General features: G+C 42.1%; 1 protein-coding gene across 1 annotated transcript in view; it reads right to left on the bottom strand.

Annotated features, from left to right (window-relative positions):
* Positions 1–21,526, bottom strand: part of LOC124795556 (lysosomal alpha-mannosidase-like) — a 170,651-nt gene that overhangs the window by 142,937 nt on the left and 6,188 nt on the right. The window contains exon 2 of the mRNA XM_047259632.1: positions 6,163–6,265. Coding sequence (XP_047115588.1) covers positions 6,163–6,265 — 103 coding nt within the window. The remainder of the gene's footprint in view (positions 1–6,162; positions 6,266–21,526) is intronic.

Raw genomic sequence — 21,526 nt, 5'->3', positions numbered from 1 at the left:
TCCAGCACGATGGAGGTCAGAAAGGAGATCCTGGATAGTCATGAGCAACAGGTGTCAAGGGTAGCACTGACCAATTGCCTGAAGATTACTCAGGGAGTCACTGACGATTGAGAACATCTCTTGATGCAAGAACAAACATGACTGAGGGCTTGAGTGATGGCCATCATTTCTGTGGTGAATACACTGCATTCCTTCAGCAGGGAAGATTGATCACTGCATCTTGCATGTGTGTAGTCAAAACCAGTTCATCTGTCAACCGTAGAGCCATCAATGTATACCACTTCTGAACTAGGAAATGCATCAAGGATGGCCAGGAACAGGTGGCAAAAACCAATGGGGTCAACAGACAGTTTCAGTCCAAAAGATAGGTCATGGCAGATTTGAGGAAAGGGTACACATTGTGGGGGTATATGTGATTGCTCCCTGACTAGAGCCAACAGTGGAGAAAGTTAGAATTCAGATCAGTCCTGAGCTTGTGTTGTGAGAGATGGATCTCCCTATCAAGAAAGAGGACATTGTGTTTTGGATGCTCAAGGCAACAGAAAGTCTGTATCACGTAGCTGGGCAGTGGTTGGCACATAATCTGTTGTCAAGGGACCCCAGCCTCTGGAAGAAGACTGTTCACAGCACTGGTTCATAAGGCAACCATCACACACTGGACATCACAATGGTGTGTCAGGTACAGCATTTGCAATTCTGAAGATGATGCCAGGCCATATACCACACACCCATAATCAATACGGAACAGGATAAGAGCCTTGTAAAGTTGCAAATGTGTTGAGTGGTCTATGCCACAGGTGGTGTTACTGAGGCAGCACAATATAAAGGTGTGGCCAACAAGTTTGCTTAAACTGACAAAAATGGGAAAGGTTTGTCAACCAAACATTGAAGACCAGTCCCAAAAAGTGATAACACTCCACCACACTAGGCAACTGGTTGCTGAGGTAGAGTTCTGGAAGTGGATGGACAGTGTAAATGTGCTGAAAGTGCACAATACACATCTTGGCAGCTGAAAATCGGAAGCCATGGTGAGAGCCCAGGATTGCACCTTTGTATGACACCCTGCAGCATGTGTTCAGCAACACCCACGGTGGAAAAACAATAGTTAATGCAAAAATTGTCAGTGTACAGAGAAGATAACACTTTATATCCCACACCTGCAGATGTATCGTTGGTAGCCACTAGAAAAAGAACACTCAATAGAGCCTTGCAGGGCTCTGTTCTCTTGTTTATGACAGATACTGTAGGAATCACTAATTTGAACCTAAAGAGGATAGTGTGACAAGACGTTACAGACAAAAACATGGTGTTGGGCCTGGAGACTCCACTAATATGATGACACCATGTTATGAGTATGTAGTGTCATAGAAGACAGTGATAAGATGTTGACACCAGGCAGACTAGACAGACCAAACTGTCTGCAGTAGAATAGAGTTGGAAAAAACTGCTTTGGAACAGAGCCAAAAGACCCAAGGTCTCAAGGTATCAACATAGCTACTGGCTCACCATACATTTGAGCAACTAGCAGTGAACATTAGTAAGACAATGGGTGATAGATGTTTACCAGTGTGGTGTTTGCCCATTTTCGGTATCGGGGCAAACACGCGATAGCAACTCACTCTCACTTCAGATACAGTCAAAAGTGTCTAGGATGTGGCACTGACGATGGACAGATAGGTGTTTGAGCATTTGGCTGCGGATGTGGTCTGGCTCTAGTGGCGCATCAGGGCAAAGGGCTAGAGCACTGTAGAATTCCCATTCAGTGAAGATGGTTCTAGGTGATGTGTAGTTAAAGGTAAGGCAGTTTACTCCATCCACTGTTTGAGAACACGAAATGCAAGCTGATAATTCTCAGACAAAGAGGCTCAGGCAAAACACTGAAAAATTTTTCGGTAACATCATCTGTGTCAGTGTAGAAAACAACATTCTGTTGCACACCAAGTAAACCAGTGGGGGACTGGTATCCACAGCCTTTGCCCTAACATGCAAAGGAGGAGTGCAAGGTCCAGTGGTACCATACTGTTCCCAACATTCTTGTTTCTGTCATTTTGTTAGGTACCAGGTGCAGGCATGGAGCTGTTTAAAGGCAACGAGGTTCTCTGTCGATAGATGTCACTTATGGCATTGGAGAACCCATCTCCAGTCTAACAGTCGTGACGATTTCTGAAGTCCACCGAGGACTGTCTTCCGATAAGAGGATCCCGAGGAATAGGTAAGTCCACTGCCAATAGAATAACTGTGGTTGCACTCTGGACAGCCACATTGATACCTCCGTGTGGTATTATGCTAAGGGTAATGACAGAGGCAAAGGCACCTCAGTCAGCAATGTTGAGAGCCCATCTCGATGAACACCCAAGTAAGTGATGCAGAGGGAGGGAGAGGACGACCAGAAAATAATCACTGTCACACAGGTCATCATGAACTCTCCCATGGATGGAGGGGAGAGAACCAGGCGAGGATCAATGGCCAAATAAGAGCCATATGCCTGTGCCCCCGCCCCCTCCCACAACAGGATGGCTACCGTGTTGGGTTTTGGTGTATTGCTCTTGCTAGAGAGGAAGGTTGCAAAAATAGGAAGGCACAAAAGATGGAATGTAGATCACAATCTGCAACCTTTAATGCATGATCCACACCAATTTAAACTTAGAAGAGGAATTGTAGGCCAAACCCAACAAAGGTGACTATGTAGTAAAGGATGAAAAGCTGTGTAAAGTGCTGGAAGAGAGAAAAATGAGTGTCCAAAATAATAAATCAAATTAAAGCATGACTGGCATCAAGAACCCAATGGAAAGGCAGAGGGGAAAAAGAAGAATAGTAGAAGGATAGACTTTCAGCATGGAAAGGTAAGTAGCACTGCAAGGGCCGGTGTGCCATTGTAGCCAAGCACACACTCAGAAAAAAGATCTGTGACTCCTGGGGGTAAACCCTTGGGAGTTTTTAATTTTTAATGGTGCAATGACTAATTCAGTTTTGTCTTTCTTTGCTTCCTGTAGCTCTATGTGATTTAGTTGCGTCAGAATACCAGATTTCAAAAGTTCTACATATTTACTTGTACAAATAAAAGTTTCATTTTACTCACCAATTATTAACTTGAGGCAATTGTTAAATGTTTCGCACAACTCTGGCGGATCAATAATAATTTCATTCTCACACAAAGAAGGTGTAACACGATGAGCACCTATATTCATAAATGACCATATAGTTTTAATACTGGCCCATGAGCATCCTATTTCTCCTGATGTAATATATTGTTTTAGCCTAACTGATGACATTACTCCACATTTTTCAGTATTATTTGTAGTAAAATTCTGTTACCGAGCTTTGAATGTTCTTCATATTATGATAAAGCTTTTATTTCTTCCTATTGTTTTAATACCATTAGGTATCCAAAGAGGTTGCTTATTAGTACTGCATATGTGCCTGCATTTTTTTAAAAGAGGAACTACTATTAAAGCAAGTGATAAGGATCTGAATAAATGTATTATATTTGTCATTCATGTCTTCTGCAGTGCAGACTTCTTGCCAACTTAGCCCTGTGAGAATGACTAAGTGTCCACATTACAAGTGGACTCTTATCTCTAAATCTTTTGTTTACTACTTTGGGATATAACTCTGCCTTGATTCTTTCCTGTATTACTATCTGTACATCATGATCTGACTGTTGCTAATTTTTCTCACATTGTGCCCATCAAATATGATCATGGTGCCATTCCCGTGAACTCCAGCTGGGAAGTATACTACCTGTATCAGGTTGTAAGATTCAAATAAATCCATTAGCATTCATTTTTCTGGAGAATTAGTCAGAAAGTTTATGTTGCAATCCCCACAGAAAATCAGTCTCATGTTCATCTAAAGAACCCAGCCTAGCACAGCCTGGAGAGGCCAACCCCATAGTCATGTCTGGAGAGGACAACCCTGTAGCCTAAACTAGGGTTCTGAGAGGCCTCTAAGGAAAAGTTTTTTCTGAGAAAAATAAACACTATAGGATTCACTTTACATATTTTGTCTGTGCAATGTTCTTTTGAATGAGTCAGCACATTTGACATAAATGGTTCCTCTTCTCTTCTGCAACAAACTCTCTGTATACAAATCGTAAGATGTATCCCTCCAAAGAAAGCCTTTGTATTTCTTCACCCAGTAAATAATGCTCTGAGATACTAGAAATGTCAGTGTCAAGATTTATTAGCAATTCACTGATTTTTCCTTTAATTCCATTAATATTTTGCTGAAATAATATTGTTGTACTTTCTGATCTGCATTCCCCATTTACTGAAATCTATACCAGTGTGAAAGGAACTTTTCTCAGGAGAGACACCTTCTATTCAATTTCGTCTTAAAAAAAGGTCTAGCTCTTCTACACATTATCACCAGAATTTGGCCTCAAGAGAGCCCAGGTCCACCGACACTACAATCACTTACAGGCTTCACCAACCATTCCTCCTCAATCCTATTTAGGTGTAGGCCTGTCTAGCTGGAGCTAAGGATACATTCAACTGGTACCATCAAAGTGTGTGCCTTGTCAGTAGTCATCAGCACCCTCTTAAGTCCAACACAAGCTGCACAGCACTGTTAATGTAAGGTTGACCATAATGTTGAAGCACCTGTACAAAATTAACATTAGTGGTCTGAGTGAGTAGCAATCCTATCCAGGTCACTTTTCTACCATAAGCCTAGTCCCTATCGAGACTATTCCCAACCATGATCCTCTTTAGTAAAATCCTTACTAAGTCCTCACTCACCTTACTGCGCCCAACAATTTTTTTAAAAATGATCGTGACCTGGTACTCCTTACCTAAAGTCTCAGCGGTGACTGCTACCTCACTGCAGAATCCTCAATTTTCCTCTCGGACTTCTGCTTCCTAAAACTCTAAGTGTCTACATAATTACTTGCTGCTATAGGTACTGGGGCTTGTCTCCATACAACTGACAGCTAGGTAACCCTGTTATCAACATTCAAAATGAAACTATCGGAGCACATTCTCTTCCTAATGGCATCATCCTCCATGTGTACCTAGCAGAAGTAGCAAAACTCCTGCACAGTTTGAGTTTCCATTTTGTATTAAGTTAAAGACCCTGTTCTGTGAATTCTCTTGCAGTAGCAAATTGTAGTACATGCCAAGTGCAACAAAGTTGGCACACACATCTAACTATTACAGTGCAATTCATATTCTGTATGAAGTTAGATTTGTAAACACATTATGCTATGGAAGAAAAATGGAAATAAAAGAGCACTCATTCAAGAATTAAAAGAAGAAACAAGAATGTCAACATTATTAATACTTAATATTTTAAGACAGGCTGTAAAAATCAGAAACACATAAAATGAAATGACTAAATAGAAAATACTGAAAGAAAATGCTCTGCTGATCAGAAAAAACAAGCATTTTGGCTGAAAAAAATTGTGAACAACAGTTGGAAGAAAAAGTTATGGAGTTAAAATGATGTCAACCAAGAACACAATTATTAATATACTTTATGAAAAAATATACTAGTATATGCAGAGTACTCAGTTTTTCGTATAATGAAGAATACACACTTTTTCATCAGTATCATTACTACTGAAATGACAAAAAGTATGCAAAATGTAACCAGGAAAATTTCAGGACTACTGGTACGGATTAACTGAAAAATGACACAAAGGAAGTTCTTAAGACATTTCATTTGTGAATCCTAATCTCATGAACAATCATCACATATCAATGTAACTGTTGGACATTGTAGCAGACTGTGGTGCATATTGTCTAACTGTGATCCAAGATAAGATACTCTGGAAAATTGAGTGATTTCCCAGAAACTACAGGTGAAGCCGTTAATTGGATATTGAATACTGATAAATATCTTTAAATTACAATACTGTGTCAAAACCATATTTTTCATAAAATCTGTGACCTGAACTTCTCTTGTAAAACTCGTGGTTTGGTACTTTACTATCTTACCTTACTTAACTAATTCATTTTTATTGACAAACTGACTCTTATTACAAGGTGAAACATATGAGTATATAAAAAACAATCATAGTTTATGTAAAATGAGAATTCCTCTATTTTTCCTTACTTTTCCCTTACAAATGAGATGGGGGATAGAAAGTGGGGTAGGGGGTGGAGCAAAGGGCGAAAATTGAATCATAGTCAGATGTTCAATGCATTTTAAAATTTTACTCACTTCCATAGTAATACTGGTCCACTGTTTTCAGCCAACCAACATCATCATGTGTGTGTGGCACCAAGTGCACATTCAGATATCCAGGTTTTGGCTTTGGACATGCCTGTAACAAAACAGTAATACATCACTTAGCAGTTCCACATTTACTTTCCCATAAAACAAGTTTTTACAATTTAAATTATTTATTTTTCACAATACCACAATATAATTCAATACATAATTACATTCTTTTAGTACATGACACCTCTCCAAGTCGTCTTCTTGTCTCGAAAAAGAACTTTAAGGGCAATGTAACTTGCTCGATATACAGATTCTTGCAAGCTCTTTTTCAAAAGTCTTCTATCCTTCTATTCAGCAGTACTTGCAGGATGTTTATAGTTACACTTTCACTACATGAGACAGTGTTGGAGAAAAGCTATTTATCATATGGGTACCCAGCTTTATAGGGATGTTGTTGAGGCTGTGCTGTAGATTTGTATTGTTAGTGGTGTCAGTATCATGACATGCTGTTAGGTGCCAGTACAGGTATGGCAACATAGGGTTGAAACAAGCTTTCGTTTGCATTACAGTTGTAGACAGTCAACATAAGTCCGAACAAAGTGAACAGGACTTCACTTGTAAACCAGTTTTATCAAAATATATAGCATAGTGCTGCTGCTCTTCATTAGTACTGACAAATTAAACAAATGAAGAGTGTTCAAATTAACTGGAGATTTGGGAGTTGCTTCTGGAGCAGGCTAACAGCTATTTTTGCCACAAACTGTTGAAGTTACTGGTCCCGTGGATGAGAATGCTGGACACAATGTGACATCTTCAAGCAATACATGAGTAGGGTCAGGACAGCTGAATATTCCATGGCCCACCATTCTTAAAGTGCAGTGAACAGTTGTGAAATGGAACATCTAGTGTGATTCCAGGCTATCTTGGATGCAGATGGTGGTCACACTGACCAACAATTGTAGCCTGCAACATGAACTTGGTATGCAATTAACAAATGTTACCTTCTAATTTGTAAACTAAAATGTATTTCATTCCATGGTTTATTCATTTCTAACTTAGAGTGTGTGGTTTCACATGTTTGGTTAGTACAGTTCTCTCTCTCTCTCTCTCTTTCTCTTTTCAGATTTATATGTTGCTCACAAACTGCAACATCTTGTAAGCTTTTCACTCTAATTAAGGCCACAGTAGCCGTTGTGACAACAATGATAAGCAAAGTACAAAAGACAACTAAAACAAGTATAAAGGTACACTATGTGATCAAAAGTATCCGTAAACCCCCAAAAGTATACGCTTCTCATATTAGGTGCATTGTGTTGCCATCTACTGCCAGGTACTCCATATCAGCGACCTCAGTAGTCATTAGACATTGTGAGAGAGCAGAATGGGGCACTCCACGAGACTCACTGACTACGAACGTGGTCAGGTGATTGGGTGTCACTTGAGCAGGCCGAAGTGGCTGAGCAGTTCTAGGCCCTACAGTCAGGAACCGCACAACCGCTACGGTCGCAGATTCGAATCCTGCCTTGAGCAAGGATGTGTGTGATGTCCTTAGGTTAGTTAGGTTTAAGTATTTCTAAGTTCTAGGGGACTAATGACCTCAGAAGTTAAGTCCCATAGTGCTCAGAGCCATTTGAACCATTTTATGGGTGTCACTTGTTTATACGTCTTTACGCGAGATTTCCACACTCCTAAACATCTCTGGGTCCACTGTTTCAGATGTGGTAGTGAAGTGGAAACGTGAAGGGGCACGTACAGCACAAAAGCGTACAGGCCGACCTCGTCTGTTGACTGACAGAGACTGCCGACAGTTGAAGAGGCACCTAATCTGTAATAGGCAGACACCTATTCAGACCATCACACAGGAATTCCAAACTGTATCAGGATCCACTGCAAGTACTATGACAGTTAGCCAGGAGATGAGAAAACTTTGATTTCATGTTCAAGCAGCTGCTCATAAGCCACACATCACACCGATAGTTGCCAAATGATGCCTCGCTTGGTGTAAGTAGCGTAAACAATGGACGATTGAACAGTGGAAAATGGTTGTTTGGAGTGCTGAATCATGGTACACAACGTGGCGATCCGATGGCATTGTGTGGGTGTGGCGAATGCCCGGTGAACGTCATCTGCCAGCGTGTGTAGGGCCAACAGTGGTGGTGGTGGTGGTATGGTGTGGGCGTGTTTTTCATGAAGGCTTGCACGCCTTGTTGTTTTGCGTGGCACTATCACAGTACAGGCCTACATTGATGTTTTAAGCACCTTCTGGCTTCACACTGTTGAAGTGCAATTAGGGGATGCCGATTGCCTCTTTCAACACGATTGAGCACCTGTTCATAATGCACGGCATGTGGCGGAGTGGTTACACGACAATAACATCCCTGTAATGGACTGGCCTGCACAAAGTCCTGACCTAATCCTATAGAACACCTTTGGAATGTTTTGAACGCCGAATTCGTGCCATACCTCACCGACCGACATCGATATCTCGCCTCAGTGCAGCACTCCATGAAGAATGGCCTGCCATTCCCCAAAAAACCTTCCAGCACCTGATTAAACGTATGCCTGCGAGAGTGGAAGCTGTCATCAGGACTAAGGGTGAGCCAACACTATATGGAATTGCAGCATTACTGATGAAGGGCGCCACGAACTTTTAGTCATTTTCAGCCAAGTGTCCGGATACTTTTGATCACATAGTGTATGTAATCAGTAGAAAGTTCCTAATGGGTGGTAACCTCCATGGTATACTGTCGCTGCAAAGAAACTGCTAAACAAACACAGAGACTGTTGCATAATAGTTGGAAAACAAAGAGTAGGGCTAAAGATAGAGAGATGCTGAATGAACGCTTTTGGCTGTCAAGAGGGCAATGCATGATTACTTCAGTGACTGCCATAGCAGAATATTGTCAAGTGATCTTCCACAGAACCCAAAGAAATTCTGGTCTTATGTTAAAGTTGTTAGTGGAAGCAAAGTTAGTGTCCAGTCACTAATGAGACAGGAACTGAAATTGAGGGTAGTAAAGCATTTGCCGAAATGCTTAATTCCATTTTCAAATGATCCTTTACAAAGGAAAACACAAGAGACTTGCGCCATACCACTGCAAAGAAGAATGGAATAAGTACTGGTAACAGTGTTAAGTACGCTTCATGGCCCGATGGAAGTCGCTGTCGCATTCTATACTGAATTTGCGGCTGAGTTAATCCCCCTTCAAACTATAATCTATTATAGATCCCTCGAACACAAAACTGTGCCCAGTTCGAGGAAAATGGCACAGGTCACACCAGTCTACAAAAAAGTAGTAGAAGTGATCCACAAAATTGCTGTCCAATATCCCTGACATCTTTTTGTTGTAGAATCTTAGAACATATTCTAAGCTCAAACATAATTATGGCAACCAGCACGGATTTATAAAATATCTATCATGTGGAACCCTACTTCCACTTTTCGCACATGACATACTGAAAGCTTCGGCTCAAGGCAACCGAATAGATGCAATGTTTCTTGATGTCCGAAAAGCATTTGACTCAGTACCGCATCTACGCTTATTGTATAAAGTATGATCATAGGTGGGGAGGGGGGGGGGGCGGAAGTATCAATCGATTTTTGTGACTGGACTGAGGAGTTTTTGGTAGGGAGGTCGCAGGATGTTATCTTGGATGTGGAGAGAGTGTCAGATCTAGAAGTAACTATAGGTGTGCCTCAGGGAAGTGTATTGGGACCCTTGCTGTTCATGTTGCGTATTAATGACCTTACAGACAATATTAATAGTAAAATCAAGCTTTTTGCATATGATGCAGTTATTTACAATCAAGTACTATCTGAAAGTAGCTGCATAAATATTCAGTCAGATCTTGATAAGATTTCAAAGTGGTTCAGAGCTTGGAAACTTTCTTGAAAAGTTAAGAACTAAGATTTTTCATTTCACAAAACGAAAAAACGTAGTATCCTATGACTAACATCAATAGAGTCACAACTGGAATCGCCCAACTCACACAAATATCTGGGTGTAACACTTTGCAGGGATATGAAATGGAATGATCACTTAGGTTCAGTCGTGGGTAAAGCAGGTGGTAGGCTTCTGTTTACTGGTAGAATACTGGAGAAGTGCAATCACTCTACAAAGGAGATTGCTTACGAATTCTAGAATATTGCTCATGTCTGTGGGGCCCGTACCATATAGGCCTACACCTGACAAGGACACTGAACGTAAACTGAGAAGGGCAGCACAAATGGTCTCAGGTTTGTTTAATGCATGGGAGAGTGTCACGGAGATACTGAAAGAACTGATCTGGGAGACTCTTGACGACAGACAAACTATCCCGAGAAAGTCTGTTAAAGTTTCAGGGTCCGCCTTTAGATGAATACTCTAGAAATATACTACAGTCTCCTATGTATCACTCACTTAGGGATAGTGAAGATAAGATTAGAATCATTACTGCACGCACAGAGACATTAAAACAATCGTTCTTCCCGCGCTCCATACGTGAATCGAACAGGAAGAAACCTTTATAACTGATACAATGGGACGTACCGTCTGCCTTGCACCTCACGGTGGTTTGCAGGGTATAGATGTAGATGTAAACGACACCATCATCAGCAAACAATCTAAGAGCTGCTCAAATTGTCTCCTAAATCGTGTATGTAGAATAAGAGAAGCGGAGGACCTATAATACTTCCTTGAGGAACCCCAGATATCAGATCGGTTTTACTAGATGACTTCCTGTCAATAACTCCGAATTATGGTCTTTCCGGGGGACATCACGAAGCCATTCACACAACTGAGCTGATAGGTTCGCAATCTTATCAAAAGTCATTTGCGGGGAACGGCGTAAAAAGCTTCTGAAAATATAGAAATATGGAATAACTTGCTATTTTCTGTCGACAGCACTATTCCACCATGGATTGTGGAACACATATTTACAGCAATCATCAATACAAGACAAAATCAGTTTGTGTTCACTGTTTCATAAAACCTTAATGGTATTGTTGTTAGCCCACAGCTTCTATTCAAGCAGCAGAATTTTTATATCACGCAAAATAAATCTCCTGCAACTGTAAGGTCAAAATTAAGTTCTCTATTTCACTGTAGTAATAATTGTTAAATGTGTGTGTGTGTGTGTGTGTGTGTGTGTGTGTGCGGCTGGTCCCGGCGGAAGTTCGAGTCCTCCATCGGGCATGAGTGTGTGTGTTTGTCCTTTTAATTTAGGTTACGTAGTGTGTAAGCTCAGGGACTGTTGACCTTAGCAGTTAAGTCCCATAAGATTTCACACACATCTGATCATTTTGTGTGTGTGGATGTGTGTGTGTGTGTGTGAGAGAGAGAGAGAGAGAGAGAGAGAGAGAGAGAGAGGGAGAGAGAGAGATAATATCCCTGCCTAATAATTATAAGCAAATGATGTACGGTACGCCATAATATGTGAAGTTTTCTGGATGATTTTTTTTTTTTTTTTTTTTTTTTTTTAAGATGATGGCTGGTTGGGAAGAGGAGACCAAACAGCGAGGTCATCGGTTCCATCGGTCTAGGGAAGGATGGAGAAGAAAGCCGGCTGTCCCCTTTCAAAGGAACCATCCCAGCATTTGCCAGAAGCGATTTAGGGAAATCGCGGAAAACCTCAGTCAGAATGGCGGGACGCAGTTTTGAACCGCCGTCCTCCCGAATGCGAGTCCAGTCTGCTAAAAACTGCGCCACATAGCTCGTTGACGATGATACAAGCAAACTAGAAATGTAGGAAAATAACAAAGAGAAAACGGGGGTGTGATCCTCATTTGTGTATCAAAAAATAGATAACACAAGCGTCGAAATCCAGGGTCATCATCTGCAACGGCACCCAAGTTATTAAGTATCTCATCCCATTACGGAAGGATCTGGTCCGCTGTTAACACTGACTGGAATTACTGCGTCCAAAAATGTTCAAATGTGTGTGAATTCCTAAGGGACCAAACTGCTGAGGTCATCGGTCCTAGACTAACTAATTTAAACTAACTTAGACTAACGTATGCTAAGAACAACACACACACACACACACACACACACACACACACACATGCCCGAGGGAGGACTCGAACGTCCGGCGGCAGAGGCCGCACAGTCCATGACATGGCGCCTGAAACCACGCGGTTACTGAGTTCTTAGAGCGCTACCTTACAGAAAGAGTCAGGAAGCCCTGTGGGTGTGCATTGGGTAGTTGCAGCGAAATGTTAAGATTCAAAAATGAGTGGCCATCAATCAGCATCGGCGTAGTAACGTTTGAGAAAGGGCAAACTCTCGTTGCTGAGCACAAGCATGGAAGACTGACAAATTCTTTCTTCCGAAGATCTTACAAAGGTGCATATACAATGTTAGCAATCTATGGTTATTATCTTCACGTATGTTTTTGTCCTTTTTTTACACCTATTAGTTATTTAAATATAACGCCCTCGAGTCTGCCGCCAGAACACGTTTTGTACAGTAAATGTCACAACATTTGTTCGAGGCAATTGCTCGATATCATTAGATGGTGGCTGCTCGTTAGTCCTGGCAAGTAGTAGTGAAAAATATGGTAACACGCTAATCATTTACCGGTACGTAAATGATCTTCAGTTTTTTAAGACAGTTATTTACACTTTATGAGGATCAGTTTTTTATTGGATAGTGCATGTCATTCGTTTGCTCATACTCGTTCTCTCTTCATCTGGAATATAGGATGATAAGAAACGGTCTGAAATGCTTGCAGGGGTGTCGCGGAGTAGGTTGTGCTGAGAAATAATTGTTAAGAGAAAAATCGATACTTTGCACCGTTTCCCAGTTTATTAGCATTGAAGTTAGCCAGTGAGGCCGTTGGCGTTGCGCGCAAATTCAGACAGCCTGCCAGATAAAATACCGAGTGATCAAAAAGTCAGTATAAATTTGAAAACTGAATAAATCACGGAATAATGTAGATAGAGAGGTACAAATTGACACACATGCTTGGAATGACATGGGGTTTTATTAGAACCAAAAAATTACAAACGTTCAAAAAATGTCCGACAGATGGCGCTTCATCTGATCAGAATAGCAATAATTAGCATAACAAAGTAAGACAAAGCAAAGATGTTCTTTACAGGAAAGGCTCAATATGTCCACCATCATTCCTCAACAATAGCTCTAGTTGAGGAATAATGTTGTGAACAGCACGGTAAAGCATGTCGGTAATTATGGTGTGGCATTGGCGTCGGATGTTGTCCTTCAGCGTCCCTAAAGATGTCGGTCGATCACGATACACTTGTGACTTCAGGTAACCCCAAAGCCAATAATGGCACGGACTGAGGTCTGGGGACCTGGGAGGCCAAGCATGTCGAAAGTGGCGGCTGAGCACACGATCATCACCAAACGACGCGCGCAAGAGATCTTTCACGCGTCTATCAATATGGGGTGTTTTTTTTTCGTTCTAATAAAATCCCATGTCATTCCAAGCATGTGTGTCAATTTTTACCTCTCTATCTACATTTGACTTTTTGATCATCCGGTATGTTAGTTGTTCTCATAGCGTAGATGGATGATATCGAACGAGACTGCTAAGTCTTTGGCTCAGTTTTTGAAAACTAATTAAGAACACGCCTCGGGGAACGCCAGATATCACTTCTGTTTTACTCTATGACTTTCCGTCAGTTACTACGAACTGTGACTCTCTGACAGGAAATCACAAATCCAATCACACAACTGAGACGATATTCCATAAGCACGCAATTTCACTACAAGCCGCTTGTGTGGTACGGTGTCAAAATCCTTCTGGAAATCCAGAAATACGGGATCGATCTGAAATCCCTTGCCAAAAGCACTCAACACTTCATGCGAATAAAGAGCTAGTTGTGTTTCACAAGAACGATGTTTTCTATACCCATGTTGATTGTGTGTCAATAGATCGTTTTCTTCGAGGTAGTTCATAATGTTCGAACAGAATATATGTTCCAAAATCCTGCTGCATATCGACGTTAATGATATGGGCCTGTAATTTAGTGGGTTACTCTTACTACCTTTCTTGAATAGGGGTGTGACCTGTGCAACTTTCCAGTCTTTGGGTACGGATCTTTCGTCGAGCGAACGGTTGTATATGATTGTTAGGTATGGAGATATGAAAGCATACTCTGAGGAATCTAACTGGTACACAGCCTTCACGATAAGACTTGCTTTTATTAAGTGATTTAAGTTGCTTCACTACTCCGAGGATATTTACTTCTACGTTACTCATGTTGGCGGCTGTTCTCGATTCGAATTCTGAAATATTTACTTCGTCTTCTTTTGTGAAGGCATTTCGGAAGGCTGTGTTTAGTAACGCTGCTTTGGCAGCACTGTCTTCGATAGTATCTCCATTGATATCGCGCAAAATATCAAACGACCTCATCTACTGGTGACTATTAGCTTCGTGTCATTTTTCCATTTGCAGCGCTGCGGCAGATTCTTCAGAAAAACAGTGACACAGTCCGCTATTCCAGTAGCTTTACCCTTCAGAGAAAACTCAAGGGGAGTGGAATAGCTGGAAGTGCGGGAAAAATCTACGGTTGGTGAAGGTAAGTACCTGAATGTGACTAAACTTCCGTCTAGTCACTAAGCCGAAGTATTGTTTTCCTTGTGTGTCTCCACATGGGATACTGTTCTTTAGCATACACATTTTTTTCTGTAGAGACGCGTCACATTTGTGAAGGTGTTAAAAACATATGTACCGTAGTGTCTGCAAGAAGGAGTTCATTTTGCAGGTAGTTAGTGTGACAGTACAGAGTTCACGCGGAACGTTCTCACACTCTCTAGATAATGACTTTAAAACTGTCTTCCCAGCTCACAACAGAAGTGACAGGATGGTACTCTTTATGCATTATACACTTACCAGTCAGCCACTAACTGTTTCATTTTGGATCTTTACATACATCACTTTTAGCATTTTATTATTATTTCTTTCCTTTCTCAGACGTTATGTCTGGTTAAAAATGGAAAGCAACGCGGACCTTGATCAAGCGTGACTTCCTTTTAACTGTACGGTATATGTTACATTGCATTCAGGAACTTTCGGGTAATTGAACTTGTATCAATAATTACAGATTTCTGTAGTTGTATATATACGTTTGGATGTAGCTGTATTGCGTTGATGTACTGGTGGATATTGTGTGGTATGACTCCTGTAGTTGATAGTATAATTGGTATAATGTCAACTTTATCCTGATGCCACAAATCCTTGACTTCCTCAGCCAGTTGGATGTATTTTTCAATTTTTTTCTCCTGTTTTCTTCTGTATATTTGTTGTATTGGGTATGGATATTTCGATTAGTTGTGTTAATTTCTTCTTTTTATTGGTGAGTATGATGTCAGGTTAGTTACGTGGTGTTGTTTTATCTGTTATAATGGTCCTGTTCCAGTATAATTTGTATTCATCATTCTCCAGTACATTTTGCAGTGCATACTTGTATGTGGGAACGTGTTATTATTATTATTATTACTGGTTAATGAAACTGGTCTTGTGCGAGGATGTGCTGAAAAGTAATGCTTCGAATCTTTTATGCGAAAACTCTTACAGCTTTTCAAATAAAAGAAACGCTAAGATTCTACATCGTTATCCTTCATGTCTCTATATTTGCTGTCCTTTACCGCTAGAGCGCCCCGAATTGCAGTGTCTAATATGGGAGTGTGTAATATGGCAGTGTGTAATGTAACTATATCAGTGAGTGAGAAATAGCTTGCTGTAATCGAGTTTTTAATGGAAGAAGACGTGCCTCCTATTGAAATTCATTTCTTGCAACATGACAATCCCAGACAACACTCGAGCGCTGCGACATCTGATCGATGCTCCTCCATACAGCCTCGATTTGGCCCCATCCGAGTGTCATCTGTTTCCAAAGTTTCAACAACATCTACAAGGACTTCAGTTTGACAGTGATGAAGCGCTAGAAGCAGAGGTGCGGCTGTGGCCCTATTAACAAATTCAAAGATTCTACAGTGGCGTTATCAACAAAATGGTCTCCAAAATGGTTCAAATGGCTCTGAGCACTACGGGACTTACTGATGAGGTCATCAGTCCCCTAGAGCTTAGCACTACTTAAACCTAACTAACCTAAGGACATCACACACATCCATGCCCGAGGCAGGATTCGAACCTGCGACCGCAGCGGTCGCGTGGTTCCAGACTGTAGCGCCTAGAACCGCTCGGCCACGCCGGCCGGCAAAATGTACTCTCGCTGAGAGAATTTTAACAAAGTTTGCTTTATTTAAAAGCTTTAAAAGTTTCATATAAAAAATTCGGAGGCATTACTTTTCAGCACGCCCTCTTAGTTTATTTTCTGATATGGTTTGCTGACCAGTGCTTGAACATGAATAACGCCGCTCCCATGCTCAACGACAATAAGGCCAACTTCAAATAGCATTCACTTATCGCGTCAGAAGGTGTCGCCAATTAAAAGAAGCTGTCACAGCTGCTAGAAAAAAATGAATTTTGTCCAACTATTGAATTGTTCTGCAGCGATCAATCTGCTCGGAATGCTTTCGCTAACGTTTCGCATGCCGTCGGGACCATTTCATGGTGCTGACACGTTTCCTGCAGCTAGAAGATTCGTATATTACTTCCGTTGTTCGCGCCTTCGCGCAAGGGCTACTCACAAGGGAACCTCCCCATCGGACCCCCCTCAGATTTAGTTATAAGTTGGCACAGTGGATAGGCCTTGAAAAACTGAACACAGATCAATCGAGAAAACTGGAAGAAGTTGTGTGGAACTACGAAAAAATAAGCAAAATATACAAACTGAGTAGTCCATGTGCAAGATAGGCAACATCAAGGTGCTGTGAACTCAGGAGCGCCGTGGTCCCGTGGTTAGCGTGAGCAGCTGTGGAGTGAGAATTCCTGCGTTCAAGTCTTCCCTCGAGTGAAAAGTTTAATTTTTTATTTTCAGTGTATGCGACGAACTCTTATGTTTTCATCACTTTTTTGGGAGTGATTATCACATCCACAAGAAAACCTAAATCGGGCGAGGTAGAAGAATCTTTTTACCCATTCGCCAAGTGTACAAGTTAGGTGGGTCGACAACATATTCCTATTATGTGATGTACATGCCGTCACCAGTATCGTACAGAATATATCAAACGTGTTTTCCTGTGGAGGAATCGGTTGACCTATGACCTTGCGATCAAATGTTTTCGGTTCCCATTGGAGAGGCACGTCCTTTAATCTACTAATCGCACGGTCGCAAAACACTAAATTTATTACAGTGAACAGGGACGTCAATGAACGAACGGACATATCATAACTTTGCGAAAATAAAGAAATTGAACTTTTCACTCGAGGGAAGGCTTGAACCAAGGACCTCTCGTTCGGCAGGTGCTCACGCTAACCACGTGAACACGCCGCTCCTGAGTTCACAGTCCCTTGATGTTGCCTATCTTGCACATGGACTACTCAGTTTGTATATTTTGCTTATTTTTTCATAGTTCCGCACAACTTCTTCCTATTTTATTGATTGATCTGTATTCAGTTTTTCAAGGCCTATCCACTGTGCCAACTTTTAACTAAATCTGAGGGGGGTGCGATGGGGAGGTTCCCTTGTCAGCACTAATACTGCTCGACGGAGCGAACTTTGTGTTACCGGATTCATACGTTCACATTCAGCAAAGGCACTGATTACATCGTTGTTAAGCGCTTGGAATCCTCTACCCAGACCTTCTCCTTCTTCATTCGCCCTGCCTTTTCCTGTAATCTACGGGGTCGGCAATTGTTATATGGTTGATGCAATGTTAGTAACAGTTGGCGATGAATACCCTTCCTGACGAAGGCATCCCTCTCCCCCCCCCCCCCTCTCCCTCAGTCGCAATGCACCACCTGGGAGAGAATCTGTGTATCCCATCTGTATGCGTCCAGCGCAAATCTCATGTTCGGGTGAGAGAGTCTTCCTCATGTTTGCGGGCGTAAGGAACCACCGAAAGACCACGTCCAACAGCTCTCCTCGTTAATCGTGATGCGTTAACCTGCTCATCCGGGCGGCACCCATCCGGGTGTGGCCCCACGGAGTAGAGACATTACCTGTGCTTCTCCGACATCTGAACTCGCTCCATCCCAATATACAGTTCACTACGGAAGTGGAAAAGGATGGCATCTTACAATTCCTGGATGTCTTAGTCAGAAGAAGAGCTGATGGTACTCTGGGACACAGCGTCTATCGCAGAATCAACTCATACAGAGCTATATTTGCAGGCCACAAGTTGCCATCATCCTGCGCAACGCGGTAGCGTCCTATGCTCTTTGGTGCACAGAGCACATGTAGTCTCAGTTGCCGATAGTCTACCTGGTGAGCTACAACACCTGAGAACGGTATTACAACAGAATAACTATTCCTATAGGCAGATACGCCATGCATTCCGTTCCAAGCAAACTCGAAGCAGGGATGTAAATGAAGATACGGAGGCACCCACTGCAACAGCGTTCTTGCTCTCCTTTGGCGGCATGTCTTCGAGAATAGAAAGAATCCTCAAAAAGCACGACGTCAAATGTGTTTTTCGGCCACCAGCAAAATTACAGAATTTATTGTGCTCGGTCAAAGACGACCTTGGCCTTAGGAAACGTGGCGTGTATAAAATCCCATGCCAATGTGGAAAATCTTATACTGGACAGACACGCCGAACCGTGCAAGAACATTGCGTCGAACACCATCGTCATACACGCCTGGGACAACCTGATAAATCAGCAGTAGCGGAGCATTGCGTATGCGTTACCAACAGACGGAAATTTTATCCCCAGCGTCATCTTTCTAGGACTGTGTCGTTAAGGAGGCCATACATATCCGCACGGTGGACAATCTTATCAACAGGGATGCAGGTTTTCAACTAAGCGCCGCCTGGAATCCAGCACTGGCTGCCATTAAATCAAAATCAGGGACAACAAGAACTTCCGATTCCTCAAGTGACGCAACGCGAAACTGAGATTTAGTTCAAACTTTAACCAGAGGAGCGTCCGGCAGCACAGTCATTGCCCATAGCGCACGCACGGATGGCCTTTCTGCGGCTCCCAGCAGGGGGCACCAGGTGCGCCGCTTTCATCCGACTACGAACGTCTTCCGGCGCACGCGTATTGCCTGCTCCCGTAATGATAAATTCCGACACGGTCGCGCGATTATCATCAGTCGCGCCTTGCAGCAGTGACAGCAACAGCTACCACCATCTACATCTACATATATACTCCGCTAGCCACCAAGCGGTGTGTGGCACAATTCGCGCCAAAGTAATATCCCCCCCCCCTCCCTATTCCACTCGCGGATCGCGCCAGGGAAAAACGATTGTCTGAACGCCTCAGTACGAGCTCTAATTTCCCTTATCTTTGAATGGAGATTATTGCGCTATTTGAAAGTCGGTGGTAATAGTATACGCTCCACATTCTAGGCGATGATCCGATTTTGGAATTTAGTGAGCAGCCCCTTCTGGTTAGCGCGTCGTCTACCTGCAAGTGTGTCCCACTTCAGACTTTCTATGAGATTTGTAACGCTAAATGTAGCAGTCACGAATCTTGCCGCTCTTCTTTGGACCTTCTCAATCTCTTGAAGCAGACCCAACTGGTAAGGGTCCCATACAGACGAACAATACTCTAAGACTGGACGAACTAACGTATTGTAAGCTATTTCCTTTGTTGAAGGACTGAATCGCTTCAGGGTTCTACCAATAAACCGCAATCTAGAGTTCGCCTTACCCGTTACTTGTGTAACCTGATCATTCCATTTGAGATCATTTCGAATAGTCACACCCAGATACTTGACTGATGTTACCGCTTCCGAAGACTGATCATATATTTTGTACTCATACATTAATGGGGATTTTTCCCTTTTTATATGCAGTAGGTTACACTTACTAATATTGAGAGATAACTGCCAGTCATTACACCACGCATTTATTTTCTGCAAATCCTCATTGATTTGTTCACAACTTTCGTGTGATACTACTTTCCTGTAGACTACAGCATCATCGGCATACAGTCTAAGGCCGCTGTCAATACCATCAACTAGATCGTTTACGTAAATCGTAAAAAGCAGAGGACCTATTACGCTGCCCTGGGGCACACCTGAAGTTACTCTTGTTTCTGTTGAAGTTACCCAATTCAGGACGACATACTGCTCCCTGTCTATTAGAAAACTTACTATCGAACTGCATATGTCATTCGATAGACCGTAAGCGCGCACTTTTTGTAGCAAGCGACAGTGCGGAACTGAGTCGAATGCCTTTCGAAAGTCGAGAAATATGGCATCAACCTGGGAGCCGGTATCTAGAGCCTGTTGTATATCCTGCACAAAGAGGGCCAGCTGTGTCTCACATGACCGCTGTTTCCTAAAACCGTGCTGGTTTCTGCAGATGAGCTTCTCAGAGTCTAGAGAGGTCATTATGTCTGAACACAAAATATGTTCCATGATTCTACAACAAATCGATGTCAGTGAAATTGGCCGGTAATTATGTGCATCCTGTTTTCTACCCTTTTTATAGATTGCTATGACCTGGGCCTTCTTCCAGTCCCATGGAACTTTCCGCCGTTCCAATGATCTCTGATAGATGATTGATAAGAATGGTGCTGTATTTGTAGCATAGTCAACACACAATCTTACAGGGAGACCGTCTGGGCCAGATGCCTTCTTGGCGTCTAAGGATCTTACCTGTTTTACAATCCCATATACACTAAACACTATGTAAGCCATCCTTTCGTTTATTCGATAATTGAAAGGGGGAATCGTGCTGCAGTCCTCTATTGCAAACGTGTTTTTGAAAGCTAGATTTAGAATTTCGACCTTCTGTTTATCATTATCAGTTACATTACCCGCACTGTCAGCAAGAGGAGGTATTGAATTATTTGTAGCGTTCATAGATTTTACGTATGACCACAGTTTTTTGGGGTTATTTTTAGAATCTGCAGATAAAATATTGCTTTCAAATTCGTTAAAAGAGTCTTTCATTGTCCTTATGACTACTGCTTTCATTTCGCATAATTTCTGTTTGTCAGTGGGGTAGTGACTACGTTTAAAGCGACCGTGCAAAATTCTCAGCTTTCTCAGCAACTTCGTAATATGTTTGTTGTACCAAGGTGGATCCTTTCCCTCCCCTATACTTTTGCTAGGCACATACTTCTCTAGCATATGGTGGACAATACCTTTAAATTCCGATGATGTCGAGCAGCTGCATCGAGAAAATATTGTGCGAGTTACACAAGACGATCCGGCGGCAAACCAGAGAAGCGTATTTGCAACAGATCCGTCGGGAAAGCATTAAATGTCACAACCGCAATGATTGTTGCTCAACACGTACCCTGGACAGGACACGGAGTTTGGATTGTGTCCCCTCCTTGCAGCGGTTTCACATCAAATATTTTACCAATACCACGCACAGTAACTTGAGAACAAGAA

This window comes from Schistocerca piceifrons, chromosome 1, assembly GCF_021461385.2.
Source record: "Schistocerca piceifrons isolate TAMUIC-IGC-003096 chromosome 1, iqSchPice1.1, whole genome shotgun sequence".
Classification (NCBI taxonomy): domain Eukaryota; kingdom Metazoa; phylum Arthropoda; class Insecta; order Orthoptera; family Acrididae; genus Schistocerca; species Schistocerca piceifrons.
This window is presented reverse-complemented; position numbering and strand designations above follow the sequence as displayed.